General features: G+C 40.5%; 1 protein-coding gene across 1 annotated transcript in view; it reads right to left on the minus strand.

Annotated features, from left to right (window-relative positions):
* METTL24 (methyltransferase like 24) overlaps positions 1–27000 on the minus strand; it is a 111456-nt gene that overhangs the window by 55933 nt on the left and 28523 nt on the right. The window contains 3 exon segments of the mRNA XM_029223298.1: positions 3900–4128; positions 13110–13249; positions 20700–20816. Coding sequence (XP_029079131.1) covers positions 3900–4128; positions 13110–13249; positions 20700–20816 — 486 coding nt within the window.

Consider the following 27000-nt stretch of genomic DNA (forward strand, 5'->3'; position numbering starts at 1 on the left):
AAAAAATATAAAAATAAAGAACTCTAGAATATCATTTAATATAAAACGTATTTCCCCCCCGCCAAAAAAAAAAGCTGGTATGGCAGAGCTAACAGCAGACAAAACAGAATTTAAGGCAAAGATTTCTAGAAATAAAAAGTGACATAACTTATACACATGGTCCAATGTTCTTCCTGAAAGAATCTTATCATTTTCCATTTCCGACAGCAAAGTGTGAACAGTATTCCCAACAAGCATTTCAATGTAGGGCAGTATCAACATGTTGTTTATATTTGCAAACTCGATAAGCAAAAAGAAAAAGGAATCTTTTTGTAGTTTAATTTCAAAGCTCATATTCTCTTAAACACAGCACCAAGCATACAACAGATGTTTTGCAATTAATAGCGGGCTGGCTGCCCAGGAAAGCAGAAACTGGCATTCCTTTCAGAGTCCAAGCGGGCACTCAGCCTTGGGGGCAACGTCCTCGGCGGGGGAGGACCTGCCCCCCCAGGGCTGAACAAGAAGTCAGCTGCACCTGCATCACCTGACCAGCAGCCCCAACCCCATGGTCTACATCTGCTCTGAATTAACTCTCAGCAGCTTATTTTTCTATATAGCACAGGATTTACTTTCTATACAATCACCACAAAGCCGTTCAGTGCCCTGAGGAGGCAAATAAGAACAGTTCTTCTATGACCAAGTCTGAAGGACCAATTCCCTTCAATTTCACACAAAACTTTCATTAAAAACTCTTGACTAGAATTAGGTGCAGTTAGCAATTTCCAAAGAAATTGCCGATATATTTTCCCTGGAAACAAAGAGAAAAAGGAAAACATTTCTATAAAATTTAGTAAAAACTTACTGAAATTGTTAATAAAAAATTCTTTGAATTTACAATCAAATGACAAATTGATGCCAGGCACTCTGCTGAAGGCTTTCACACTGTGTTCTCTGACCCAATTCTCAGAAACAATCCATTTAGGTGGTATCATTATCCCCATTTTACTGACAGTCAAACTGAGCGCCAAAAGGTTAAATGACTTGCCCAATGCCAAAAACCAACAAGAGCACCCATGCCTCAAACCTAGAGTAATGAGCTCACAGAGGTAAGCTCTAATGCAGTCCTGTTATTCATATTATCTCCAGCATGGTTATGAGTGAAAATAATAATTCTCATTAACCAGCCTGGATCATTTAGGATACTCTGTGTAATAAAGTCTTCAGAAGAAAGCAACCATTACGATTAATATGAGCAGAAATCTCAGATTCGATATTTCTAGTCATGTTCTGGAAAAATTCTTATGCATAGTTACAGCAACAAGCACTTCAGCCAAGAGAAGACAGTTAATCATTCCAAATAATGCTGGATCCAGGTGATATTATTCCCTGACAGACTGGGCTTCTTGTGCACACACTTTTGCTGATACAGCTGCTCTCACTTGATGCTTTAGAAAGGTTTTCTGATTTATGGTTTGAAGTTGAAATTACCCAAGAGTTTTAAAAGCAGTAAGAAAGCCACATGCATTTTACTGTCACCATCTCAAAATTCTGCCTTTCATTTTTGCCTACATTTTTTCCTGAGTTGCTGGAATGTATATATGGCTAAAGAGAAGAAGAGAAATAATTCCTTAAAATGGAAAACATCGCAAAACTATATGTGATATTTTAAAGTCATGAAGTGAAAATAAAACAACAAAACCCCTTTGGTCTCTATGGTCACTTGCAGGAAAAATAAGTGAAGGAGGCAAGGCAAACACACTCACATTTTTTAGTGTGTCTTTTCCATTTGTTTTCCCTGCCAGAGCGCTACATCGTATTTACCAGGGTCTGTACACATGCAGAGAAATGAAAACAGACCTTGCCTGCTGCAGGCCAGAAATGAGGTTTCCTTTTATCTGGCACCACGTAGCTTCTAGCTAGAAGCATGTTCCTAATGGAAGCAATCACTCACCAATGGCTTTAGATTTTGTTGTTTTTGTTTTAAAGGATTCACCCAAAAAATCTCTATGAGAATACCAGTATCTTTTCAATTTTCAGCAAGGGACTCTTTTTTAAGCGACAAATACATACTTGGCAATTCTGAGCCAGATCACTTTCACTATTTATGGGGTTCTTTCCTCCATTTTTTTTTTATTATGGTAAAAATCACGTAACATAAAATTACCATCTTAATCATTTTTAGTCATTGTTAGTGTTTTCAATAAAATAATAGCCCTAAGAATATAAAAAATCCTTTAAAACATTTATCCTTTTTAAGTATCACTGTAAATATTTCTGCTGTCTCAGGAGCAGTGTTGTAAAAGGCATCATGCTTCAGCTACAGCATAAAGGTTCGCCCACTGCAGCTCCCATGGAGTTAATTAAACAAGCACAATTCAAGTGCCTACCTGGTTATCTGAAAACACGTTTTTCATATGAAATGTGGCACAGATAAATTATATCCACAGATCATTTTTCGAAGTCAATTTTATCCTCACATTTTCCAAATCTTTGGCTAAAATATTATCCAATAAAAGCAAAATGGCTTTGTGTTTTTCACCTCTTTTCTCTACTCAGTCTTTTCTTTGAAGAATGGGGGTGGAGGGCCAGGATGTAAAGAGCATTAAGGGGGGAGCAGCAAGACTCCTAAATGAACACAAGGAATCAGTAGTTAGCTCTTTGAATAACCTAGAGTTGATATGCTGAAAGGGTCAAGCCTGTAATTTTCAGCTGCAAAAAACATGTCTATGAAGGTAACATGCAGCAAAAACAAAATAATATTCTGAAAAAATGCTCTCACTTCTTTGGGTTCTGTTCAAAGATTTTACGCAAAAACCCCTATATGTGTTTCATTAAGGCTCCTAACTATTAAATGCTAGTTACTCTGAATGGCAAGTCAAAATACAAATACAAATCAAAATAAATACAAAATTCAAAACACATGTTAAAAGAACACCAAATTCTTTGAAGTTGTTCTTGAAAAAGTTCCTGTTGTCCAATTAAAGGAAGTTTTTGTTTTCTGTTTTTGGATTTTTTTTTTAAGAGGAAGAAGAGGAGGAGGGAGGGGAGGAGGGGGAGGGGGAGCAAAAAGAACAATGCAGAGGAAAAGTCTTTTTATTAAAGATCAAGCAGCCAACTCAGATTTAAAATTGAGTTCCATGTACACTGTATCTCAGGAACACCCATTCTGGCATGTCCTAAATTACATGTCATCTCTGGCTGGGAATAATAGGCCAAGATAGGCCAAGCCCAAGAAGAGCTGGTAATCAAAGGCAAGACAACTACACTCAGGAGAATTTCTCTAGTATCTACCTACAGAATGCAATTAGTCACATCTAAAAATTGCTTTCAAAAAATGCAGTTCAAAGACTGAGGTTCCTTTTGCTATCCATTCACAATATTTGTAGAGATTTGACGTCTTTTGACATAATTATATCAGTTGCAATACATATAATGTCCATTCAATTTTACAAAGTACATTTTAATCAAAGCTACATGTATCTTCTGACCTTTAAGAGACTCAAAATCATTGTTACAACAGTGAGAAACAAGCGATCTCTTATCAAACACAAACCTGGTTCTGATTACTTTTTGTATTTGAAGCTGACGTAAGTAGTTTGCTCTGTCTGGAAATTTAAAATCAATTCCCAAATGAAAATGGTACTCTTGAGCCCACACCAGAGTAAGTTTCTTACTCTCCTTGCCCAGTCTTGGTCAAAACCTTAGCACTACTCAACAGCAACTAAAATCTTGAAATCAATTTAAAATCTCTATCCTTGCCAAAACGTTGTATCTACAGAGCTGACTCTATAAATAATGATAAGTGATCAGTAAGGTTAAAACTGGACCTTCAACTATCCAATCCTTGGTTAGCATTAAAAAAAAAAAAAAAGCTTATGAGTTTGTTCACTTTAACTATGAAATCAAATGAAAATTCTGACCTTGTGATGCCCAAATTCATTCAAAATGGTTCTCAGTTTTCTGGTGTTGCTATATGGTTTTCGGGCAGCAACAGCTGGATGGGAGTCCCGCCAGTCGACGGACAAGCGGTGACACCAAAAACGCTCACTCTCCAGAATATGAGCTGATTTAACAGTAGGATCAAAACGATGCACTTCACATCCATCATTGGCCATGCTGACCTCAAAATGGGTATCATCACTTCCCAGCCTGTAAAGAAAGAGGATGAAAATCAACAACAAAAAACTATATGGAGCAAGTGTTGTATTGACAAAAATCACAGTGCCAAGGTCAATTTTCTTAGTCATATCAAGCCTTCTCCTGTTTTAACACATGGCTGGTTGTACACATTCCATAAACCTTCCTTCACAAAAAGCATTAAAGCTAAAAGCTTCTGGATAAAAGAAAGGAGAGAAATTATGTGCTAAATGCAGACCAGAGAACCACATGTTCAAACATGTAGAAGCATATCAAATTGATTTTTTTGAAAAAGATATAAACTGTAGTAGCAATGAAACAAAGAAGACTATCTAGTCGTCTTAAGAGATTTTCTCAGAATATGTCAAAAATATAAGTCTGAGCAACAGTTCCCTTAGGGAGAGGTGCATGGCCATGGTGCTATGCGTGCAGTTTGACTTAAAGACAACAGCTGTTTTCTTAAGAACGGAGTGCATTTTAAATAGTACAGTTAAAGAAAAAAGGCAGACGTATGTGGTTCTACTGGATCTAGTACTCAAAAAGCAAGAGGTATATCACCTAAATTCACATCAGCAGGGGGTAGAAATCATGAATTAATTGTATTAAGTACCCAGTTAGGTAACACATATTGTGGAATATTCATAGTTACAAATTTTTAATTTACTCATAAATATTCCTTACTTGGTGATGTAAGATTCATAACTTTGATTAAAGCATCATTTTGAATGAAAAAACATGAAATTAACCAAGAGAAGATGATTTTTTTAAAAAAAATGGTGATTATGACTTTTCTGCCCCAAATACTATAATTAGATGTGCTTAAAGATACCAAAATCCCAGAGTATCTATAATGCATTGGCCAAACCTGAACCCAGGGCAGAAATGCTTCATCCTCTTAGACTCTACTATTACAGACTATTTTATAATTTGGAAATATACAAGCTTATTGGGTAACAATTTAGTTAACTAAAATAAGTCTTCACTACAGAGATATTCCACCTAAACATTCTTAATATTCTGTTTGCCTTGTTCTCTCCCTTCACTCCCACTACATTCTTTTAATCTCACTGGACCCATGTCATGTTAGCCCTCTGCTATTCTTCAGCTATAATTCTCTTGACACTTTTGGCTAGAAAAAGATTCAGCACTCTTCTCACAAACATTCCCATTCCTTCTACCCAAGAGATCCTGCTTCCTATTTTCAAACTCCTATTGAACCCACACAGCTCAGACCATTGTAATCTCTATCCCAGCTTTCCCCCAATTTGTTCATTATCTAATCTGGTGTTGCAGATTGACTTGCTGGCCCTAACTCTTCACCCCTTCATCCACACTACTGCCATGCTCATCATGTATGGAGTGTCCTTTCCTGTCCCTTGATTTTTTGGCTTGGCTATGTGACTTGCTTTTTGGAAGAAAGGGACATGATACCAGTCCTGATCCTAGGCTTCGAGCACTTCAAGAATGAACAATGGTTCACTCTTTTGTACTATTATTGTGACAAAAACATACCCTGGATAGCTTGCTGGTCTCAGGAAACTAAACGACATGAGGAGCAGAGGTGTCCCAGACAATCCACTGGCCTTCTATGAAACACAGAGCTGCCCTTAGCCACCTCAGCCTGAAGTAAAGTCTCTCAGCTGAGCCTGACGTGGATCAACTGAAGCTCAGCTGATCTGCAGACATGTGAGCAACAATAAATAATGGTTTTAAGCTACTGAGTTTTAGAGTGACTTGTTACATAGCAACAGCTAACTGATAAACCTGGCATTAAATGTGTATCTAAGAGTTGCAGTAGACGCTGCAAAGCACTTTTTAGTACACAGATTTATTTCTTTATAGATCAGAATGTTATAGAACTCACCTGTCCCAAGAGATTTTTCACTTAATTGAATTTGCTGAAATTTAGGGAATTCCCTGGCAGTCTAATAGTCAGGACTCCACACTTTTACTGCAAGGGCCTGGGTTCGATCCCTGGTCGGGGAACTAAGATCTCGCAAGCTGTGTGGCATGGCCAAAAAAAAAAGAATTTTTTGAAATTTAGATGAGCAAAACCTGTGTTATCATGGAAACATGGAACCCAATGGGAAAATGGCAGTCCTGTAGCTTTACTAAGAGAACAAAACACTAGTCAAATAAGTACTCATTAAATATAATTTCCATATAAATTTTCTATGTAAAAAAGTGAATGATTTCTCCATGAGTTTTCAAAATATAATTTCAAGAAAACGCTTTCCACTGTAAAACATGTATGTATTTTAATCAAGCCCTCAGAAATTTTTAAGAATTAACCACATAACAGCTGTGTAACTAGTTTTTTTTTAGTAAGGCACTATATTATGTATTGATATGTTTTCAATTTAAACTAGCTTCTTACAATTAAAAAAATAACAAACACACTTAGAAAAAGTTAAAGTTGTATATAAGTATATAAAACAAAAAGTTTCCTACCACGAGAATTTTAGCCATCAATTTCCAGAGAAAATCAGTTAGCAATTTTTTGTGTATCCTTCCAGAGATTTTCTACACATGTACAAGGATTCTCTATTAGAAATATCATAAGTACACATACACATATATAAGTTAATCATTAGATGAAGAGGAACTATTCTGTATGATACACTAAATAACATGAAACTACCGAAATTTGTAAATTTTTTGTTATGCTACTTTTACTAAACAAAATCCATTTAATCTAAATATATAATATGTACTGTGTTGGAAAGTAATAAACTACATTTATTTAATCAAGGTCTGTAATTCTTACTTTCATTTATTCAAAATGGTATTGCTACTTCTTCACACTTAGTTTAAATTAGTCAAGTTTGTGGTAGGTGTAAAAAGCAACAGGGAGAACAAATTTAATATACATAAGTGTTGCAAAAAGTGGCCCAAAGGGGTAAAATCAGGACTCAAATCCAATCCAGGTAGTTCCAAAGCATGTGCTCTTTACACTCTACCTCACTGCAAGTAAGGGTAGGACACAGAATCATGGAAGGAATATTTGTGAACTTAGGGATCTAGGAAATTGTCAGCTACTAGATAGTAAAGCTCCATGAAGTAAAGGGCTGTGTCAATCTTGCTTATTTCTGTATCCCTAGTGCTGAGGAGATAGATGAATGATGACAGACAAACCCACAAAATGCTGCACTAAGTAAAAGAAAACTATTAGGTAGGGTCTGGAATTCCCAGAATATACAGTACAATATCCAACACAGCATGGAATGGGCTACATTTCACTGACTTATTCATGTTTATTAATAAATATTTACAGAGCACTTTATATGTTCAAGGCAGTACCCTAGACACCAGAGACAGACAGATAAATTAAACATGATCCTTGATCTGAAGAAACTCAGAAGCAGTAAAGAAGAAAGATTTTTGAACAAATAACTACAATAAACTAAGTAAAAGAAAATTATTTTTTATAGCAAAAATGTATTTAGTCTATAAGGAAACTATTTTCTGCTCTTATCTAACTGGAAAGAGAATTCGCTGTAGAAAATTTTACTTTATAGAAATTATCTGTCTATCTGTATCTATATATATACATATATAGATATAGAGCATGATCATATGGCTTTTACCTCAAAGTCTAAGACAGTTGTTCCAGTTCCTGCCATCACAACTGCATTCCAGCCATCAAGAAAAGTAAAAGGGGAGGTGAAGGTCACATCCTTTCCTCCTAGGCGCATGGCCTAGAAATTGCACACACCACTTGCACTCATATCACATTGCTCAAAGTTAGTCATATGGCCACTTGTAGCTGCAAGGAAGGCTAGAATATGCAATCTTTGGCAAGGTGGCCACGTGCCCTGCTAAACTCAGGAGTTCTGTTACCAAAGAAGAATGGAAGAATGAATACTGGGGGACAATTAGCAATTTCTACTATAACCCATTTTTGAAATAGTTAAGCTGTTAATACATATATTCAAAGGTATAAGCCTTCATGAAGACTGTAACCTATCCTTCTATGTGGCAGAGAGATAAATGATATAACTCATGCTTATAAATATTATGCTGTATATGTTAATGGAGAGGTTTGAGATCACAAAAACTCTTCAGTACAGAAAGGTCATCAAATCTGAGGGATTTGTTGAAGAAATAGGAAGGGGGCAGATAAAAGGACTAAACAGCCAAAGGTAGTAGAATAACAGAGTAACCATTTTTGCCTTCCTCTCCTGATGTCTCAGAAAGCAACAACTAGGATCCCTAAGTGTGGGTGTGCGGGATGTGCACTAAACAACTCTAGGGGGCACCACGCCTAATCATTATAATGATTATGCAGCAGATAAGTAAAGGTTCTTGAGAGAGCAAATGCCTTTCCCATGTTGTATAAAAGTGTCCCTTGAACTAGCTACAGTGCTGGCAACTGCATCCCCTTTAGTGTTACTGAAGAGTAGAAGGGATGGATGTGGCACTGTTTCAAGTCCTTGGTTATTCTTTTAAAATATTTCTAAGAGTATTAAGGTGACTATCCTTTATGTTCCCTAAGAAGCAAAAGCTCAGAGTATAAACACATGAAGAGATGCTCAAGATCATTAGCCAGTAGGGAGAAACAAAATAAAACTATAATGAGATACCATTTCACATCTACTAGGATGGCTATAATCAAAAAGACCAATAATAGTAAATGTTGATGACAATGTGGAGAAATTGAAACCCTCATACATTGCTGGTGGGAACATAAAATGGTATATAACCAAGAGAAATGAAAACATATGTCCACGCAAAAACTCATACATGACTGTTCATAATAATATTATTCCTAGTAGCCAAAAAAGTGGAAACAACCCAAATGTCTATCAGCTGATGAATGAATAAATAAAATGTGGTATATCCATACAATGGATTATTATTTGGCAGTAAAAAGGAATGAAGTACTGATACATATTACAACACGGATGAACCTTGAAAGCATTATGCTAAGTGAAAAAGCTAGTCAAAACACCACATATTATATGCTTTCATTTATCTGAAATGTCCAGAATAGGTGAATCTATAGAGACAGAAAGTAGATTAGTGGTTGCCTAGGACTGGGAGACAAAGAGCTGAAAGAGGGTTGGAGGGAATTGACAGTCAGTGCTACTGGGTACAGGCCTTCTTTCTTGCGGTGATGATAATGTTCTAAAATTGACTGTGGTGACTAGAAACCATTGAATTGTACCCTTTAAATGGATGAATTGTGTGTTATGTGAATTATACCTCAATTTAAAGCTGTTTAAAAAAATAAAAAAATAAAATCAGAGCAGATACAGGGAAAGTTTTTAACTCTCATCACTGAAGACAGAAAGGCTGGAAGAAGTAAGACAATTACTGTTTTTCCCAGGAGGAGTTTCAGTCGTCCATTCCTCATCCTAGCAGGAACCAGAGAATCTGGCCAAATAATTATCTAGATCTGTAAACTGCCAACTACTAGAGAAGGAGAAATAGGTTTTCCAAAGCATAAATGACATTGAATAGTGGATTAAAATATTTTATAATTATTAATTTTTATTAAATAACATTGCATAAAATGACAAGACTTCATCTAAAATATATTCTTAACAGGGATGATATCACACCTAAGGGGGCAAAAATTGATTCTTGAGGGCCAAAAAAAATCTTCTTGTTTTTATGTCTAAAGCATAGATAATACATATGTTACATAAACAGATATACGGTGTATCTATAGTATTAAAATTTCATGGGGAGAGTGATTAGGAAAAAAATTGTCTAAAAAGGGTCCTTGGGTCCATGATTTTCTGATTCCTCATTCATATAGAATATGAGCTCCTGGGCTTCCCTGGTGGCGCAGTGGTTGAGAGTCCACCTGCCGATGCAGGGGACGCAGGTTTGTGCCCCGGTCCGAGAAGATACCACATGCCGTGGAGCGGCTGGGCCCGTGAGCCATGGCCACTGAGCCTGCGCGTCCAGAGCCTGTGCTCCGCAACGGTAAAGGCCACAACAGTGAGAGGCCCGCGTACCGCAAAAAAAAAAAAGAATGTGAGCTCCTGCTGTGCTAATTAAACTATTAAAAGATAAAAATTTTGGCTCTGAAGCTCATTCCATTCCTCTTGAAATGCTCAGGGCAACCAGAAGTCCCAGATTTTCTGCCTAAGGTATTGGTTCTTGTTGCCTAACCATGTATCATGTATCAAATTTTCTTCTTTCTCACACTGAGAATCTGTCTTCAAACCAAATGGTATTAACATGTCAGAGAACTAAAGGAGAGATGAAAAAGATTTACCTATGTATTATCCCTTCTCAAGTTTTCTCTTCTATTCCCACTCCTACCCCTGAAATATAATCTTTGATATGAAGGATAAAAAGATGATTTTCCCAATGCACTTTAGCTACCACCCTCATCCCCACCCCATCTCCCCACCATCACCCCTCCACCTCACACACAAAAAGACTTTCAGGGCAGGCCCCATCTAAAGTCATGCAGTAGACAAAATATTATCATGTGAACCCACAGCCTCTCCTCATATCTCTTCTCTTTCTCTTTCTCCGTAACATAACCTTCCTTTTCAGTGCCTTCCCCTATCTTAATTGGTCTATTCTATCCCTTTTCAAAATTAAAAAGGATCTTCTTTAAATTTTCAACTGAACTTTACTCAGAGTATACTCTCCTAGAAAAATGTCTTTTACATTAACTACAGAATAAAAAGCTTTGATTCTTAGTAAAGAAATTTCAGACATCAGAGAGAAGGTAGAGGTGATGGCTGCTTCAGTTCTTGGGAGTGGAAGAAAGGTAGGACATGGATCAGAAGGAGGGCATTCAGCCTCTGCTTTCTGATCAGTATATCCTCAGATCGCTTCTTCCTCTCACCCCCAGAAGGCCACCACCCCCGCTCACCCCTCCGTTGCAGCTTCATTCATTATGCTCAGGATAGGAATGGCTGCCACAGCCCTGAGGTTTGGAGCACATACTGCCTGGATGTGGGCGCCCCGTGACCCACCTGCCACCTGCCCTCCCCACCTATCTCACAGCTATCCCAACACGCCTAAATGCTTGCACCTCAGGACCACCACTTCTTCCCTCAGCATCAATTGAGGTGTTGTCAGTTGGCTATTTACCTGCCCCTGAAGCAAGCAATTCACCTGAGAAGATTCTCAATCCTGAGTAACAGGACAATCAACATAAACATCCACAATACAAAGCATCCTTTTTTAGGACATAAGAAATATTTTCTTTAGTTTCCAGTTTTCAATTAAGCATTGTTAGATTTTAAATCAAATGTTGGCACTTAAAATCTATTCATTTCTTTTCCCAGTGGAATTCAACTGCTCCTATCTGCTCTTTACAAAGTTGATTTTGAATAGTGAACATTTAAATGAAAATAAGAAACTACCTCTTTACATGTAATAATCTGAAATCTCACAGCAGAACCACTTCATCTAATGGCTCTGAAGTATAAGGAAAGCAAAAAGGAACGTGAAAAATTTCCCCCAAAACAGCTTTCGCAGTTTTGTTTTACACAGTTGTATGCTTTAAATGAAATTATTCCGGGGTGTAAAATATTAACCAAAACATAAAGGCAGTTTGGAGCAAGAAAACAGGACCAAGCTGAGATCTCTAATTTGCATGTAGTACTATGCAATTATTTTTATAACCTATTTTCATACATTGTTAATATGATATAAAATAAACTTTCAACTGTCACAAGTTCCCATTCTTTATACAATCTTGCATCATAGCTGGTGGGCTCCCAGAAAAAGAGCTCTGTTCTAATCAACTGGCTGAGCAACTCATTTCCTAATCTTCAGGCTCCTAGTTTAAACAATGGCAGAACCAGCTTCCCTCTTTAGTCTTCTTACCTCAAGCAATCTTTATGTAGCAAATACATATTTAGTGCCTACTGTGTACCACGCTCCACTGATATATACCATGGCTCTTCATTTAACCCATAGAAGAATGTGTCCATTATCCTGAAACTTATTTCAAACTTGTTGTTTTTGCTTTTGTTTTAATCCACAATGACTCTAAGAATTCTTGTTTGGTGAAGTTTGACAATGGTCGTGATCCTCTGTGCATTAGCACCTTTTGGTGGGTCTCCACAGCACCCAAAGGTCAGCTCTGAACCCTTATCATCTAGGATTCTGGGTGGCAGCTGTCACTCATGAGCCTGAATGTAAATCATAGAGGAGATGAAACCTATCGGTGAGGAACAAGCAAAGGACACTTGTGAGGGTCCCCAGTATTTTGTAAAGGACTCCAGGGATCTTGCCTGAGAACCTAACCACACAGCTTCTAGAGTCGATGCAACAGAGTATTCCAAACAAAAATAACCCTCTCCTACCTTTTTTTTGAGACACATATAATTTGAAAATTCTCGGGACTGTTTATATGAATACTGATGCGTTTCGTATATTTTTTATATAATCTCATTATTTTATATTCACCCTTTTACAAAAAGCTCTCTATATCTATGCGTACATTTAGGTCATTTTCAGCCTGAATAACTGAATATCAATAACTTCCCACAGTTTTGACAAAATCTCATTATTTTCATAGGAGTTCCCTTTTCTTTCTTTTTACAGTGTAAAAGTACACACAGATTTACCATTGGCATTGAACATAAAATAAACATAAAACATAAAAATCCAACAGTGGCCATTTGTCTTGGGTCACTCATCATAACTGAGCATAAAACTTCTAATATACTCACTGTTCCTTTTTTTTCTAGGTGCATTCTTAATACTTTTCTGTTTCTAATAAGAATGCTCTAATTCTAGCTGAGAATCATCGGCTTCACCAAGAGGATCATCATCATGCTGAAAATGGAAGTTGTCAACTTACTACCAACAGAATGGGAGAGAAAGTGGCCCTGGCCACTGGTGCTCTGCAAGTGCCCACAGTTACATAACAGACAGATGAGTCTGAAATGATGGCAGGAGAAGAAGCATAGCACCCGTTATACCCTGCAACCATTCATAATTTGTGTTGCTGAAAAAGCGTTGGCTGCCTGCAGGAGCGTTTTTTGTTTTCTGCTGTAAAATGTACTTACCCTAAAGAATAGAGGCGGCACTGCTTGTTGCGAATTTGATGACCTAAGCCAAACCTGTCATCAAGACAGACAGACCAGGGCTTTTTTGAAGGGCTGGAGTCAGTAGCCAGGCTGTCTGTGCTCACGTGATCACACGCAATCTGTAAGGATTGGAAATCAATGTGAATAATTTAAAGCACCGGGGTGATAGATGGTAGGTAGAGATTTGACTGCTTTCCCAGTCCCTGAAAACCGTAACGGGAGAGTTATGTCCTTCTCCACTGCTAACTACTCCCCTCCCCAGGGAATCACAAGACTGCTGTAAAATGTTTGGAGGAATTCCAAATACTAGATGATAAGTAACCTCGTGGAGACTAGAGGCAGGTTTGAAGGGAAGTTAAGAACTGCTATAGCCTTGTGCATGGAGTATACAGGGGAGAACAAATCAGGAGCAAGGAAGGCAGGGAGGAAAAGTCAGGAAAGCTCTGCAGAGGTGTGTCAGTCTTGGAGGAGGAACAGAAGTTGACTAAGAGGCTGAGACCAAGAAGGGCATTCCAGACATGGAGAACAGTGCTCCCAAACCACAGAGGTCTGTTACCCACAGCATTCCAATTAGAAGTTGTGAGATATGACCAAGAGCATAGATCTTTGAAGGATACAAGATTATCTACTCTTTATCTCAGGCAGATAAGGTCAGGCCACCATGGTCTGACCAAGCAATGTGTTAACCAAGGTAAACAGCTTGGGGTCAAGTGAGACTAATGCATAGTTCCTACTAACAAAACAGTACTCTCTGGGTTACACTGGTCCATTGAAATTCCTCCTGGGGGGAAAGGGCAAGAGCCCCAGCCAGGAAGGAGGTTTTCCAGAGCTAGCCAAAGCAACTCTCTTAACTCATCCATCAAAATTAGATAAGAAAACCAAAAGGAACATGTATCTAAGTCAAGTGGAAGGAAGCCAGTCTCTAATTTCAAATGTACATTAAGTAAACATACTTAGTGAGGAATTCTGACTTGTGTTGGATGCTGGCACTGTGCGCACAACTGAGGCTGTTGGAACCAAAGAAAACAAGTTCTGTGGCCAAGGTATTTATCTTACTGAGCAATAGTATTTCCGCCTAATCCCTCAAAACTCTCACAGTCGTCATGATGCTCCATGAATCATGCAGCAGCTCTTGCTGTCACATCACAGACAACAGACCACTCCAGATGCAAAGGATGTTTTGAGGTTCATTGCTTTAATGCATTAGAAAACATAACAGGACAATTTTCTTCTTAAGAAGGTACTCCAGACTTGCCCAATCCTTTTACTAATTTAACTGATTTTCCAAAATGTTAATCTGAAAAGAGCATATTACATGGAGCCAGCATCTCCCTTATTCTTGCTGTAATCTAGGGCTGGCCTGGCAAAATTATCCCAGCACTATCTATCAGTGACTGAGAGAGAGCCTTCTGCTAGAATCTGGACATTTTATAGGAAAGTTTAAAAAGTGAAATCCTAAATATTTATCTGTTCTTTTCTTTTGATGAAATAAAAACTCACATTTTAAGGCAAGAAAAATTTAAACATGAAATTTTATAACCCACCACACGCCTTGTATGTGCAGACATCTTTGGTGAACTTTATGTACAATGCAAATACATCTTTCCCCTTAAAGATAAGAGACTGGTGCAGAACAGACTGGGTCAGATGACCTGGGGAGATACTGGGCCTCAACTAATGGAAATTCTTAGCTTAAATACTTAGGACCTTATTAATGTTACTAGCTATATTACTTGTAGTCTGCCTATTTTGCAAGATAATTGTTTCTTGTAGTACTACCATATGTGTGATGGAGCCTTCAATAAAATTAATGATGATTAGATGACTTGAAACAACTGACCAAATATATAGTCCTGTAAGATCAAAGATTGTAATAGTGTTAACTTTGGACATGAGAAGCAACAAGAGCAAGCATTTCCTAGACCATAACAGACTAGAAAGACAGATGGTCCAGAGGCTTTTGACTATACTTAACAGGGCCAAGTCCAGTAATAGCACATTAAGTAGCCTATCAATGAAATCCTTGACTGACCTGGGAATGAGCATTCCTAGTGCCGTGAGACAAATTGATCATGAAATGCTTCCCAAACCTTGGTCAGAATTAAGACCAAAAGGGAGGGGATTGTAGAATAAAGAATGTTGCCCACCACCTAGTTCTACAAGAATCTCATTAGCCACTGCAGTCACTGACCTACAGTACACCCTGAAAGGAATTCAGGGCAAAAATCAGGATGAGACATTCTGTGCTCTGGAAAAACTGGCAGAATAGGCCTTCAGATAGTTAGATATTTTCAGGGGAAAATGTATGAATCCTGTTTCTTGCATCTGCCCATACTTAGAAAAGCACTATAACTATTAACTAAGACACCTGTTCCTTGCTATTAATAGTAACTTTCTACCAAGATGTGTTATTGATTGCACGGACCCCTTTGTCAAAATCATATATCTACTAACCTCCCCCCTAACCTCCTCAGAACAGTCCTCAGAGCTGAGAGACCATCTCCCAGGTAATAATCCTCAGTTTGGCCTGAATAAAATTTTCCATTTCTTTCTCAGATTCACTATTGATTAATTTTTGTCAATATCCTCAACCCAGTATCTTGCTCTCAATACTTCTCTATCCACAGCCATGGTTTAAAGAAAAAAGTGATAATAGAAAATGGAATTGAATCTTCTCTCAAGCAACTAGTACAGAACACACTTATTAACTGGATCCATCAACATGTTAATTTGTATAATTCATTTTCTACGATTGTCCCACAAATAAATGGAAATTATGCCTCTGCCTGCCCACTTCTTGCCTCCACTCACCCACCCAAAGGAGAAGCTGCTAATCTAATTACTCAAAGCTCAATGTTCATCTGGCTGGTTTTCACTAGTAGGTAGATTATGATGCCTTCAACCTTCACTGGAACTTGGTTCCATGCCCTGGCTCCTGCAGGCAGTTAGTTAAGCCCAGGCAGTTTGGTGGGCCCCAAAGACGTGCCTGGATCTCTTAAGACTGAACCTTTTGTTCTAGGGCAGCTTCCTGGGGGTATTTTTATTAAAGTGGTATGATGATTTATTTATTTATTAAAATGGTATGATGATTTGCTATTGTTTCTTTGTATGTACTCTCCCTAAGAGCCTCCAAAAGACAGATCAGGAGACTGACATTCGCAGGTACTTGTTCATAGTACCCTCCCAACACCATTTAAACCTAACTCTAGCCTCTCCCACTGCGTTTCTCAAGGTGTGGCCCACCTACATTCTGATGGATGTGGGAATACTTAAAAATGCAAATTCTTGAGTCCCACTCCATTCTATAAAATCAGAATCTTTGAGGCCGATGCACGTGAACATGCATTTTAATAAGCTCCCCCAGGTGATTGTTACGCAGGTGGTCCTGTGAGTTTCCTGGCAGCCTTTTGTAAAGTCCCACTGAAATGTTCCAGCCTGGCCTCACCTGTGCCTTAGCAAATTAAGGGAAGAGGCTACACTTGGGCCAGAGCTTTCAACTGAAAACAGCAGCCTCTCCAACCTCACCCCTAGCAAAGGGCCAGAGAGGCGGCCCCTACAATTAGCCAGAGGCCCCCAAGAGTCTGCTAAGTATTAATGGTCAAGATAGAGGGCTTTGAGGTTCAGCTGCTCCTCCACTGAACCTTGAGGAGTGGGGTTTTATTCTATTAAAGTTAACACTTTAAGCATTTCTTCTTCCTCCACAGACTTCATCTTGCACAGATATCCCTACTGGAAAAACATTCTTTTCCATTCAATCTGCTAATGTTCCCCTTTCCTCTCCTAGCTCAAAAATAGAACACAGAAATTTTAACCATTTATTAACCATCTCATTTATACACATTAGCTTCTGAAAACAACTAGGAGTAAGGACTCAGTAAAATTCAGCTCCTAAAAATTAATTAAATATTGATTTTTCAATCTTTCTTGTTAAGATTTATGGCCAGGGCTTCAATGAACTCTCTTGTGAGTAAAATCAGCGAGGGCAGTAACTCCTAGCTAAGCTCTAACTCAGGTAATTATGGTTTTTTTTCTCCCTCTCTCTAATTCCCCTTGTAATTTTAGCCATATAAACAGAAGTAAGCCTGGACAAAGGAAAATAGACTCCAGGAGAAAGTGTTTTCTGAAATGCTTTTTAGTTATTTAACTTGAGGGATCTAATTTATTTTCATTTCATTTTGTATCTCAAAAGCCTGAACAGCATTTCTGCCAACCCATAAGTAGAATCTGGCAAAGGGAGGCCTTAAATTTTGGGGACTTGGCAAGAATTACTTCAATAATCAAACTGTATGTTAATGAAATACATTATTTTGAAAGGTAAAATATCAAGGAAAAAGTTGTATTTTTGTTGCTTTTATCCCGGTTTGTGTGTGTGTGCATGTGTGTAGCAGTAAATATAATAGAAACTTCTTGTAAAAAAGTTTGTAAAATTTGTAAAATCTGAATCTCTAGATCCATAGGTTCTTATGTCATTCTTACAATCAGTTAGATGGGTAGATGATTAGATAGATAGATAGACTGACTTTAAAACGTATTTTTTCTTTTTAAAACAGCAACTGTTGCTTAGATTAATTTCATACTGCAAGCCATGCTTCCTGAAGGCATATGGTTCGGGGGTTGCCATAAAAAGCTGGATCTGGAGCCTTCCTTTAGAACAGAGCACTGGGTTTATGATTTAACTGTTGCTTGTTAGCAGCAGTGTATCGTCTACTCCAGAACTCAGAGATGTAACCATGGCCTTTCGCATTAGATAACAATACCTAGTAAAACTGAGCTTGATGTTATGCCCACTCTACCCAAATACCTTGCTCTGTGCTTCTGTTCCCAAGCTCCTTTGGCCTGGGGAAGTTTACCCACCCCATCTGTCCACCCTGTTAGAGAACACACGGCTCTCTTGCATGCTAACCGTTCACCAGTGTGTGTGTGGGGGGGGTATTTAATTCCGGTTTGACATCCCAGCCAGTGCCTAGCACAGCGTCATACACAGAGCAGGTACTCAACAAATGCCTGCTGAATTGAGGAATGAATAAATCAACTGATAAACATATCAAATGCTAGGTAGGCCTTGCTGTACAAGCTTGAACACGGATTTCAGGGAAATATATATATATATTAAAGCAGTGTAAGAGGATGGAGGTGGAATTTGCTTAAGTACTTACAGAGGGGTTTTTTTTGGTTTTTTTTTTCCCTTGCCCATTATGACTCACTACTGCTAACTGTGAAAATTTTAGGTAATAGTGACTCTAATATTCTGCCAGCTTTGTAGGCTTTCATTGTCAAGATGAGTTCTAAATGAGGCATAAGCTCCCAAAGCAGCCGAAAACTCTGCATTACATAGAGAGGGGGAGGGAGCATTGGTCAGTAGGATTCTGATTAAACCAGTTAGTGTCATCTCTGATGAGCTCCCACCTGCTGGTCTAGTGACTTGGAAGCACACAAAAGCACAGGACTTTAACTGGGTAAAATGACCTCTGATTGCAAAACAATTGTGAGGTCTGGAACCTTATCTTGTTCTTCCCAGAGGATGAAAAAATCTTCTAGCGAGCTTTAACAAGCAACTCTCTATTATTATACTCATCAAGCTGAATAATAATTATATGTCCATTTATCTACCTTCCCAACTAGTTTGTTAGCCACGTGAGGGCAGAGACTGTATTCCCAAGGCCTATGCTCCTGGCACATAGTAGGTGCTCAGTAATACTTGGTTAATAACAATTCTACACTAGTCTTAACAAAGTACAGGCTCACGGAGCTGGGAGGAACCTTAGAAATAACATGATACAATCTCTTCGTTTTCAAGATCAGAACAGCCAGAGCCAAACAAGCAAAATAACTTGCCCAGGGTCACAACACTGAGCTACATCACAGGATGCTTTTCTTAAAGAATTTTTTCTCTCTCAGCCCATAACTCATGGGAAAACTCCAAGAGGGGCTTGAAACAACACTTTCACGCCTCAAGAGCTTCTTCTAAGTTAACATGCCTTTTATAAGTTACAGAACATTAACCTGAAATACATATAAAACAGAATTTAGAGGCTTTCATGTGGTCAATTTATACTGGGGGGTGAAGCTCACAATTCTCAAATTCAACTCATAAATTTAACACCTCTCATTTTTCTCTAGGGCTTTTAAGGGCTTCTTATAGTCATAGTTAAGAGATCCAGCTTCTTATTCTTCGTGTAAAACCAAACTATAAAATTAAAATTTCAGTATTTTAATTGTCTGTGTAAGTCCACCAAATTAATTTGCAGCAGCAAAATAAGATGAAATTATGTAAAGCACAGGGACCAATTTATCATCCCATTATTCATGATGAATTCAACAAGCTTTTACTTCCATGTCTAGGTGACAAATATTAAAATTCCTGGTTGTCTGACTGCATCATATGAGAAATGGGACTTGCTTTTACCCCTAAACTAGCCTTCTAAAATTCCAGAAATATATGCTCTCCCATGGATGAAAAACGGGCTTGGCCGCCAGTGAGGTTTGGGAGGGGAAGTGGGTTGCCAAGAGCGAGTGGGCCGAAGGGAGATCAAAAGACCCAGGGACCCCCAGTGCCATACCAGCCCCATAGTGCAGCCTCCTCAGCTGCAGCTTCACAGGCAGTCTGAGTTTCTAATTTACTAGCACCTCTCAATTCAGGGCGAAGTTTCCCTCGGGCCTTGATTTTCTTTTCCGTCTCTCTTTCCTCAGGATCAGGCTACTTGAGAATGGAACCTCCTGATTAATATGTCAAGAGCCATAGACTCTCCTTAATGGAGGGTCTCTGCCTGCTCGGGTCGCCCGGGCAGGAGCTGCCACAATGTGTTAAGTCACTAATGAAGGCCAGTGCTCAGTAATGATTTAAAGTGCCTTAAGAACAGAGAGTCTTCGGATTCAGTAGCTTCTCTTCCTGCTGCCTGCAAAGCCTCCTTTACTCTCTGGCCTAACGCATCCCTGTCTGCCAAGCTTCTGTGGCAGAAAAGCGAAAAGGCAGACTTCTCCAAATACAAAATGGAATTTGAACCTCCAGATGATGGTTTTGGTTTGTGACACACTGGACTGCCTACTCATGGGCACGAATCTGTCACTTCCCATGGTTTTCCAAAACAATTTTCTAAAGTGGATCTTTAAAACACATCGGGATGAATCATTAAAACATCTCAGGGTGACGATACTCCTGGAAGGGATAAGATGCCGAAGCAGATGGAAGGCATCTATTATATGCCTCTAAGTGAGTGAATATATTTAAGCAGCAAGGCATCAGAAACTCTATCAAGTCTCTATCAGGAGGCACTGAGAAACTCCCCAGCCTTCTTTAAAAGGGGGTAATTAGTGGGACTTCCCTGGTGGTCCAATGGTTAAGAATCCGCCTTCCAATGCAGCGGACTCTGGTCCAACCCCTGGTTGGGGAACTAAGATCCCACATGCCATGGGGCAACTAAGCCCGTGCGCCACAACTACAGAGCCCATGCACCACAACTAGAGAGAAGCCTGTGCACCGCAACTAAGACCCGACGCAGCCAAAAATAAATAAATAAAAAAAATTTTTAAGGGGGCAATTAGCGTCTTTTACAGAGTCTCCATACCCACTTGTGCCTGAAACACAACCTGGATGGTGCTGATGTATCTCAGGAACCTCAAGGCTTCTTCATCCAGGGACCGAGCAGGGCCTGCCCAAGGCTGGAGGTCTATATGCCACCGGGGACCCTGTAAGGAGAAAACATAGGTCAGTGTGTAAGGTATCAGGAGCTTGGGATGGGGGTGGGCAGGATGCAGAGCATCAGGGAAGCAAGACTACTAGCCGCCTGCAAAACAAACACGGCTGCACTTTGCGGCAGGGAGTTGGTTCGGAGCTGCTATAGGTAAGGCCACATCAATCACAGGGAGACAAATGAGGCCTGAGAAAGCCCAGCTACCAGATTAAGCAAGAGACTGCAAAAGCTAGAGGGGATGTCTGTCTCGAGCTTCTGATCAAAGGCAAACTCCACTCGACCCCGTCAGGCTCTCTCAGCTGCGGCTTTGTATTACCCGGAGCCGCTCCCCGTTGTGGAGAAAACCTCCCCTGCCTACTATGGTTTCCAAGGCTTAGAGCTTCAGAAATAGGTGCCTCCTAGGGGCCAGTTTTGTTGTCATGGTCCCATAATGCCTGAATCCTCAGGGCGCTTGGGCACCTTCCCCCCGAGCAAGCAGCGGGCGGCACCCAGAGTTCTAGACCTCAGTGCACCTGTCGTCTGGACCATGCACCTGCCAACAGTCCCTGGAGCTGGCACTACCACAGCTGGCAAGGGTGGCCTTCTAGCACTGTGAGACAACCTCCAGCTTTCAGCTGAGGACATGAGGAGCTCCCAGGAGCAGGGGGATCAGAACCCTAAGCCCCCTTTTACAGCAAGGGTAGAGTGGCTGAAGGGTTGGAGGAAAGTAGTGGTGATCTAGAAGAATAAAAAATGGGGACCCCTCCAATCAAAAGGAAGCACTAGTCATAAAATCCTTGCTAGAGCTCAAGTTCCCCGCCTATAGCTGTCACCACCTGGAAACCTCCGGAGGCTCACTGTGATCCCAAGGGCAGAGTACTGCCCAGAGTGTATGATGCGGAAGTGCAGGGGCCTGGGCAGGGAGAAGCCCCAGCAGCTGGCAGGGTGAACATCTAGCGTCAGGAAAGACTCTGGGGGTCTGGGCACAGGGGTTCCTGCAGAGTGGTTAAGATGGGCCCCTAAACCCCATTTTAAGGTGAGGAAAGGGGCAGGGGAGGGTTCTGGGGACAAAATAAAGGGACTGTTCATGTACACACATTGTTCTCCAGTCAGGTATTGCAATGGTCTGAACGTCTGTCTCCCACCCCAAATTCCTATGTTGAAATCTGAATGCCCAGTGTGATGATGTTAGGGGGTAGGACTTTGGGGAGGTGCTCATGTCATGAGGGTGGAGGCTTCATGAACGGAATTAGTGCTCTTTTAAAAGAGACTCCTTATAGCTCCCTAGGCCCTAACACCATGTGAGGACACAGAGAGAAGTCAGCCATCTGCAGCCCAAAACAGGGCCCTCACCAGAACCCAACCATGCTGGCACACCAACCTTGAACGTCCAGCCTCCAGAACTGTGAGCAATAAATTTCTGTTGTTTGTAAGCCAGCCAGTCTGTGGTATTTTGTTATGGCAGCCAGAATAGCCTAAGACAGGTATTATGGCAAGAACTGTCTGTCACCCACAAAGAAACATCGAAACAGGCTAGCCCTGAGGCACTTTAGTACATTTATGGTTTTTTTGCCCCTAAATGGGGTGGCCTAGGTTACTTGGGGTTAAACGGAAAGCAAGGAAGAGCGGGGGACAAGCAGGTTAGTCAGTGTGGAGCCAAGTGTGTAGGCCTGGGGAAGAAGAGTACACTCTGGCATGAGGGTCAGAGATAAATGCAGACACTTTGTAAGTGGTAAGGCGTTATGCCAGGTTAGGCATTATGAGACTCATATCACTGCACCAAGTCCCCAGAACCCACAGTCTTATTGGCTAGTCAGGTCTGCACTGCCTTACGGTGGCGGAGACCCCTGCAGTCCTCTGGACTGAAAAAACCCTCAATGATTTCCCACAGGCTGTCTTTTCCTCAGGAATCCTTAAGGCAGGGACAGTTTCATGGGCATGCAACCTGCACAGTCTTAGAAGGGCTTGTGTTTGGCTCAGTGCTGACACCCTTAATAATTTTTTAACAAGAGCCTCCACATTCTTATTCTGTGCTGAGCCCTGAAAATTATGTAGTCAGTCTGCCCTGAGGGGCACCTTTTTTGGGGAAACAGGCTTTTCGTATAGCTGTTCCTGTTCTGTGAAGGTTGAGTAGGCAAAGAGACTCCGGTCAGAGAGAGCCTGAGAACATTAAGTAATGTATCTTCCCAGTTAATGGCTCCCACCCCCTATTTCTTTGTTCCTTCTCTAAATTAGCTGTTGACTAGCATTCAGTCAAACAATACTTATTGAGCATCAGCCACTCTGTGCCAGGCACTGGTCGGCACACGTGGGAACAACACCTGGAGGCTCCTGGGAGGTGCTCACAGTCTGGTGGGGGAGACAGATACATACAAGATAAGTTTGACAGGGAAATGCTGAAACGTTAGGGAAAGTCATTCTTTCTGGGAAATTACTTAATTATGAAATCATAAATGACATAATGACAAAAAGGGTCTTCCCAGGCTGCCGCTGCTGTCAGCACAGCAACGCAATGCTGCATGCAAGTTTGTCCAGTCCTGGGGTTTAAAACTCCCCACATCATTGTCGTGGGACCCTGACAAGTACCCTGGCACCTGGCCCAGGAGCGTCTTGATGAAAATGATAAAGTTCCCACATTATGGTTTTCCTCTAAATCAGGGATCTGTAAACTTTTTCTATAAGAGGTCAAACAGCAAATATTTTAGGCTTTGCAGGCCATACAGTTTCTGTTGCAATTCCTCACCGCCTGTTGTAGCTCAAAAGCAGCCAAAGACAGTAAGTAAACAAATGGTCAGGACTGTGTTCCAATAAAACTCCAGTTACAAAAACAGCCAGCAGGCTGGATTGGGCCTGCAAGGCTGTAGTTTGCTGACCCCTGCTCTACTTGATTCTAATTTGGTTGTAGACCAGCCTAGGAGAGTGTTTACTTGAAATAATGCAAGAGACACAGATTATGATATCTAGGTTACAAACAACTTTGTCATCTGGGTGACTGGGGAAATATCGGCCAGGTCCCAGCAGGATACAGTGGGAAGAATTTAATAGAGAGACTATTTATAATACAAAGGTGTAGGCAGAGTTTAGGAAACAAATAAGGAGTAATGCAATACCTGTGGCTGGTAGCACCAGGGAGCCCTTACAAACCCTGAGCCTGAAGGAGCAAGGAGGGGGAGGAATTTGTGGAACCCAGAGAGGGAAACTGCACGGAGAAGGTGTTTCATGGAAGAACACAGCCAATCCCATCACATCCAGCCCTATTACATACCCACCCTAACTGTCAAATCGAAGGGGAAGCTAGAGAAGAGGGAGGCTGTGGTTGGCCCACAGGTCAGCCTAGGGGGTGCAGAGCAGGAGGAGCAGGATGGAGAGTGGCTCTAGACAGGCAAGTGGAAGGCCTCCTGCACAGCATCTCTGGAAAGAGGCACTGAGACTTGACCAGGGAGTCATTCATTCATTCAGTGGCCATTTGTGCCTCGTGCCAGGCTCTGGGTTACAATTTAATATAGGACAGAGCTGTGTACACCAATAAATGCAATGAAGTTCTGCAAGAGCTTTGACTGAAATCTCTACAGGGCACAATGGGGTCACGGAGAGAAGTACCCAAGTACCACTCCAAAATAAATGCTAGAGAATCCAAATGTAGATTATAGGAAGCAGTCTCCAATGTGAGAAGCCCAAAACTCTCATTAAAGAGACAACTTAAAAACAGTAGAAGCACTTAACCTGGGCTAACACACGAAAGTAATGTCACAGATCAATAACAGTGAATCCATACGGTGACTCAACATGACAAAACTATATAATTATCTTAAGAATCCACAAGCAGTATCCATCTTGCTATCTGATATTTCTCAGTTTCACTGAGCATTGACCACGACAAAGCTAAACGCGACAGCTGGAATGGTGAATAACATAAGTTGAGGGGCCTCAGGTGGGGATATAATAGAAATATACAGCAGACAGATGCCCTCAGAAGTGCTCCAGCTTAATGCTTTGGTTGAGCTGTTTAAAAAACATTTCACATAAAGTAATGTTCTCATCGGCATCACTGTGACAGCAGTTTGTGATTATTTCCCCAAGGAAACCACTAGCTTTTATCATCTCTTTCAATTATCACTTGTCTTAATTCTCTAGTGCACACATCAATATTTGTCCTTCAAAGATCCCACAAACAGAATTCTCTGAGCACCTTAAAATACCCATGGTTGGTGTTTACTAGTACAAGGCAAAAAAACTCATCTTTTTCTTTTAAAAAGATTTTATCATTATGATTTTACCCTCAAACAGTTCCCTAAAATGCCAGCGTCCACCATTAGCCATGTGCTCCAAATATCAAGTGGCCAGGGCAAGGCTACCCCCCTCACTCCCAGGAGGTGGGAAGGTAGATCCCCAGTCCCTTTTGTCACCCCCACTTCCTCTTCAGGTGGGTAAAGGAGCAGCTTAAGCAGAAGGTGGTGGAAGTACAGTCACTGGGGTCATTGGGGGCTGGTCTGTCTGTCCCCGCCAGGCTTGAGCTGAAACGTCAAATGGAGCATACACAATGTGTTGCCACAGAGGAGCGGCCAGGCTCCTGAGCCCCTGCAGGGGCGGTGGGCAGGGTAGGGGGGCATTGTCCAATTCCTTTGCAAATCTGTGGTCCGGCCCCCTACCTAAACCACCAGGCCAGTCGTTCAAAGGAGCCCCTCCCACAACAAAGACAGCCATCCCAGAAAAGGCAGGGTCCCAGGTTTCTGAGGAAAGGCAGCAGCCCCCACCCCTTTTCGTCTGTGAAGGATTCATCCTGCACTTCCTCCAGGAAACATGCGTTGCAAAGTGAACTGGTTTCTTCTAACGAGGGGAAATGTTTTGATTATACAGAAAAAAATTCCAAAAATTAACACTAAGTGAAGGATTCTATACACAACTAACTCATGTTGTTTGGGGGTTATTTTGCAGACATCTGAGCATCTCTTCCCAAAGGGTAAAAAGTGATCACTGAGTCAGCCCAAGTTGGTGCACAGAGATGATGGATCTGGCTCTAAAGACCACAGCAAGCACAGCCATGAGGCTTCCACATATTTTTATAATTTATGACTTCAGCATCAAATTTGTTTCTTGAAAAAAGAAAATGATTCTTTCAAGCCAAAGAAACTGAATTCCAAGATTTTACTAATAAAAGATAATGCAAAAAATAAAGCAATCTTTTAAAATACTCTTTTGCCTACCAGCCTATATGTATGCATATAATAGAAATATATTAACTCAAGACCATAAGCCCCAAGCAAAACTGGTTGCATTAAAATATATATATATATGTACATATATATATATATATACACACACATATAAAAGCAGAGCCACCCATGACCTGAAAAGAGAATCATCGATTCTGCCTTGTGCAAAAGCTTTCTTTGCCTTGAAATTTGGAACAACAGCTTCCTTCTTCAGAGGCCATTTTCCCCACACCCATGAATGACCTCATGCAGGCCACACAGAAATTGTCCAATTAGCAACAGTTCCACCATCAGTTGTACAAGCAAGTTTTGTACATGCATGTTTTTTACTTTCTTTTAAAATAAGAACCAAAGAAGAAGTTTAATGGTCCCACTCCTCTGTGTTTCAATGCTACAGTTCTTTGGGGATGAAACTGTATGATAAGTGATTTAAATAATCAGTTTCTTTATTGTGATGGATAATTGGTAGAGTGTCTGGGATATTTTTACGATGTTTCAATACTCTCAAATGCGCATTCCCACAGCTACTAAGCTCTTGAATGGTTTTAGAACCAGCAATTTTCTGCTGGGAGAGACAGCTAACAATTGATTTTCTGTGCTGTGGTTGTGCCTGTGGAAAAGAACAAGGTTGTGAGTCCTTGACTCAAACTAAACAATACGCTGAGCCTGTGTGATGAGTTGATTTTGGGAAGCCTAAGCTTTCTAGAAAAAAAAAACAAACTCAAAACAAGCAAAAGCTATTTATTTGGCAATTCTGCTGCAATTCTGTACTAATTAAGAGCATCTGTCAGTGGGCAGGAAACAATGATTGAAGGAAATTGTTTGCTCCTTTTTAGAAGGAGAAGGGGGACTGTGGGAGTTGTTGGGGGAGGCGGAGGCACAAAATTGTACCTGGGCAGAGCATGAATCTAGGTAGCACCAGCCACTGTCTTTCTGGAATGCCCTGAGATAACCATAGTTTCTAGGACTTCGCTCGAGTGGGATTAG

The sequence above is a fragment of the Monodon monoceros genome, unplaced genomic scaffold, assembly GCF_005190385.1.
Source record: "Monodon monoceros isolate NGI ecotype Baffin Bay Population unplaced genomic scaffold, NGI_Narwhal_1 Super_Scaffold_15, whole genome shotgun sequence".
NCBI classification, from domain to species: Eukaryota; Metazoa; Chordata; class Mammalia; order Artiodactyla; family Monodontidae; genus Monodon; species Monodon monoceros.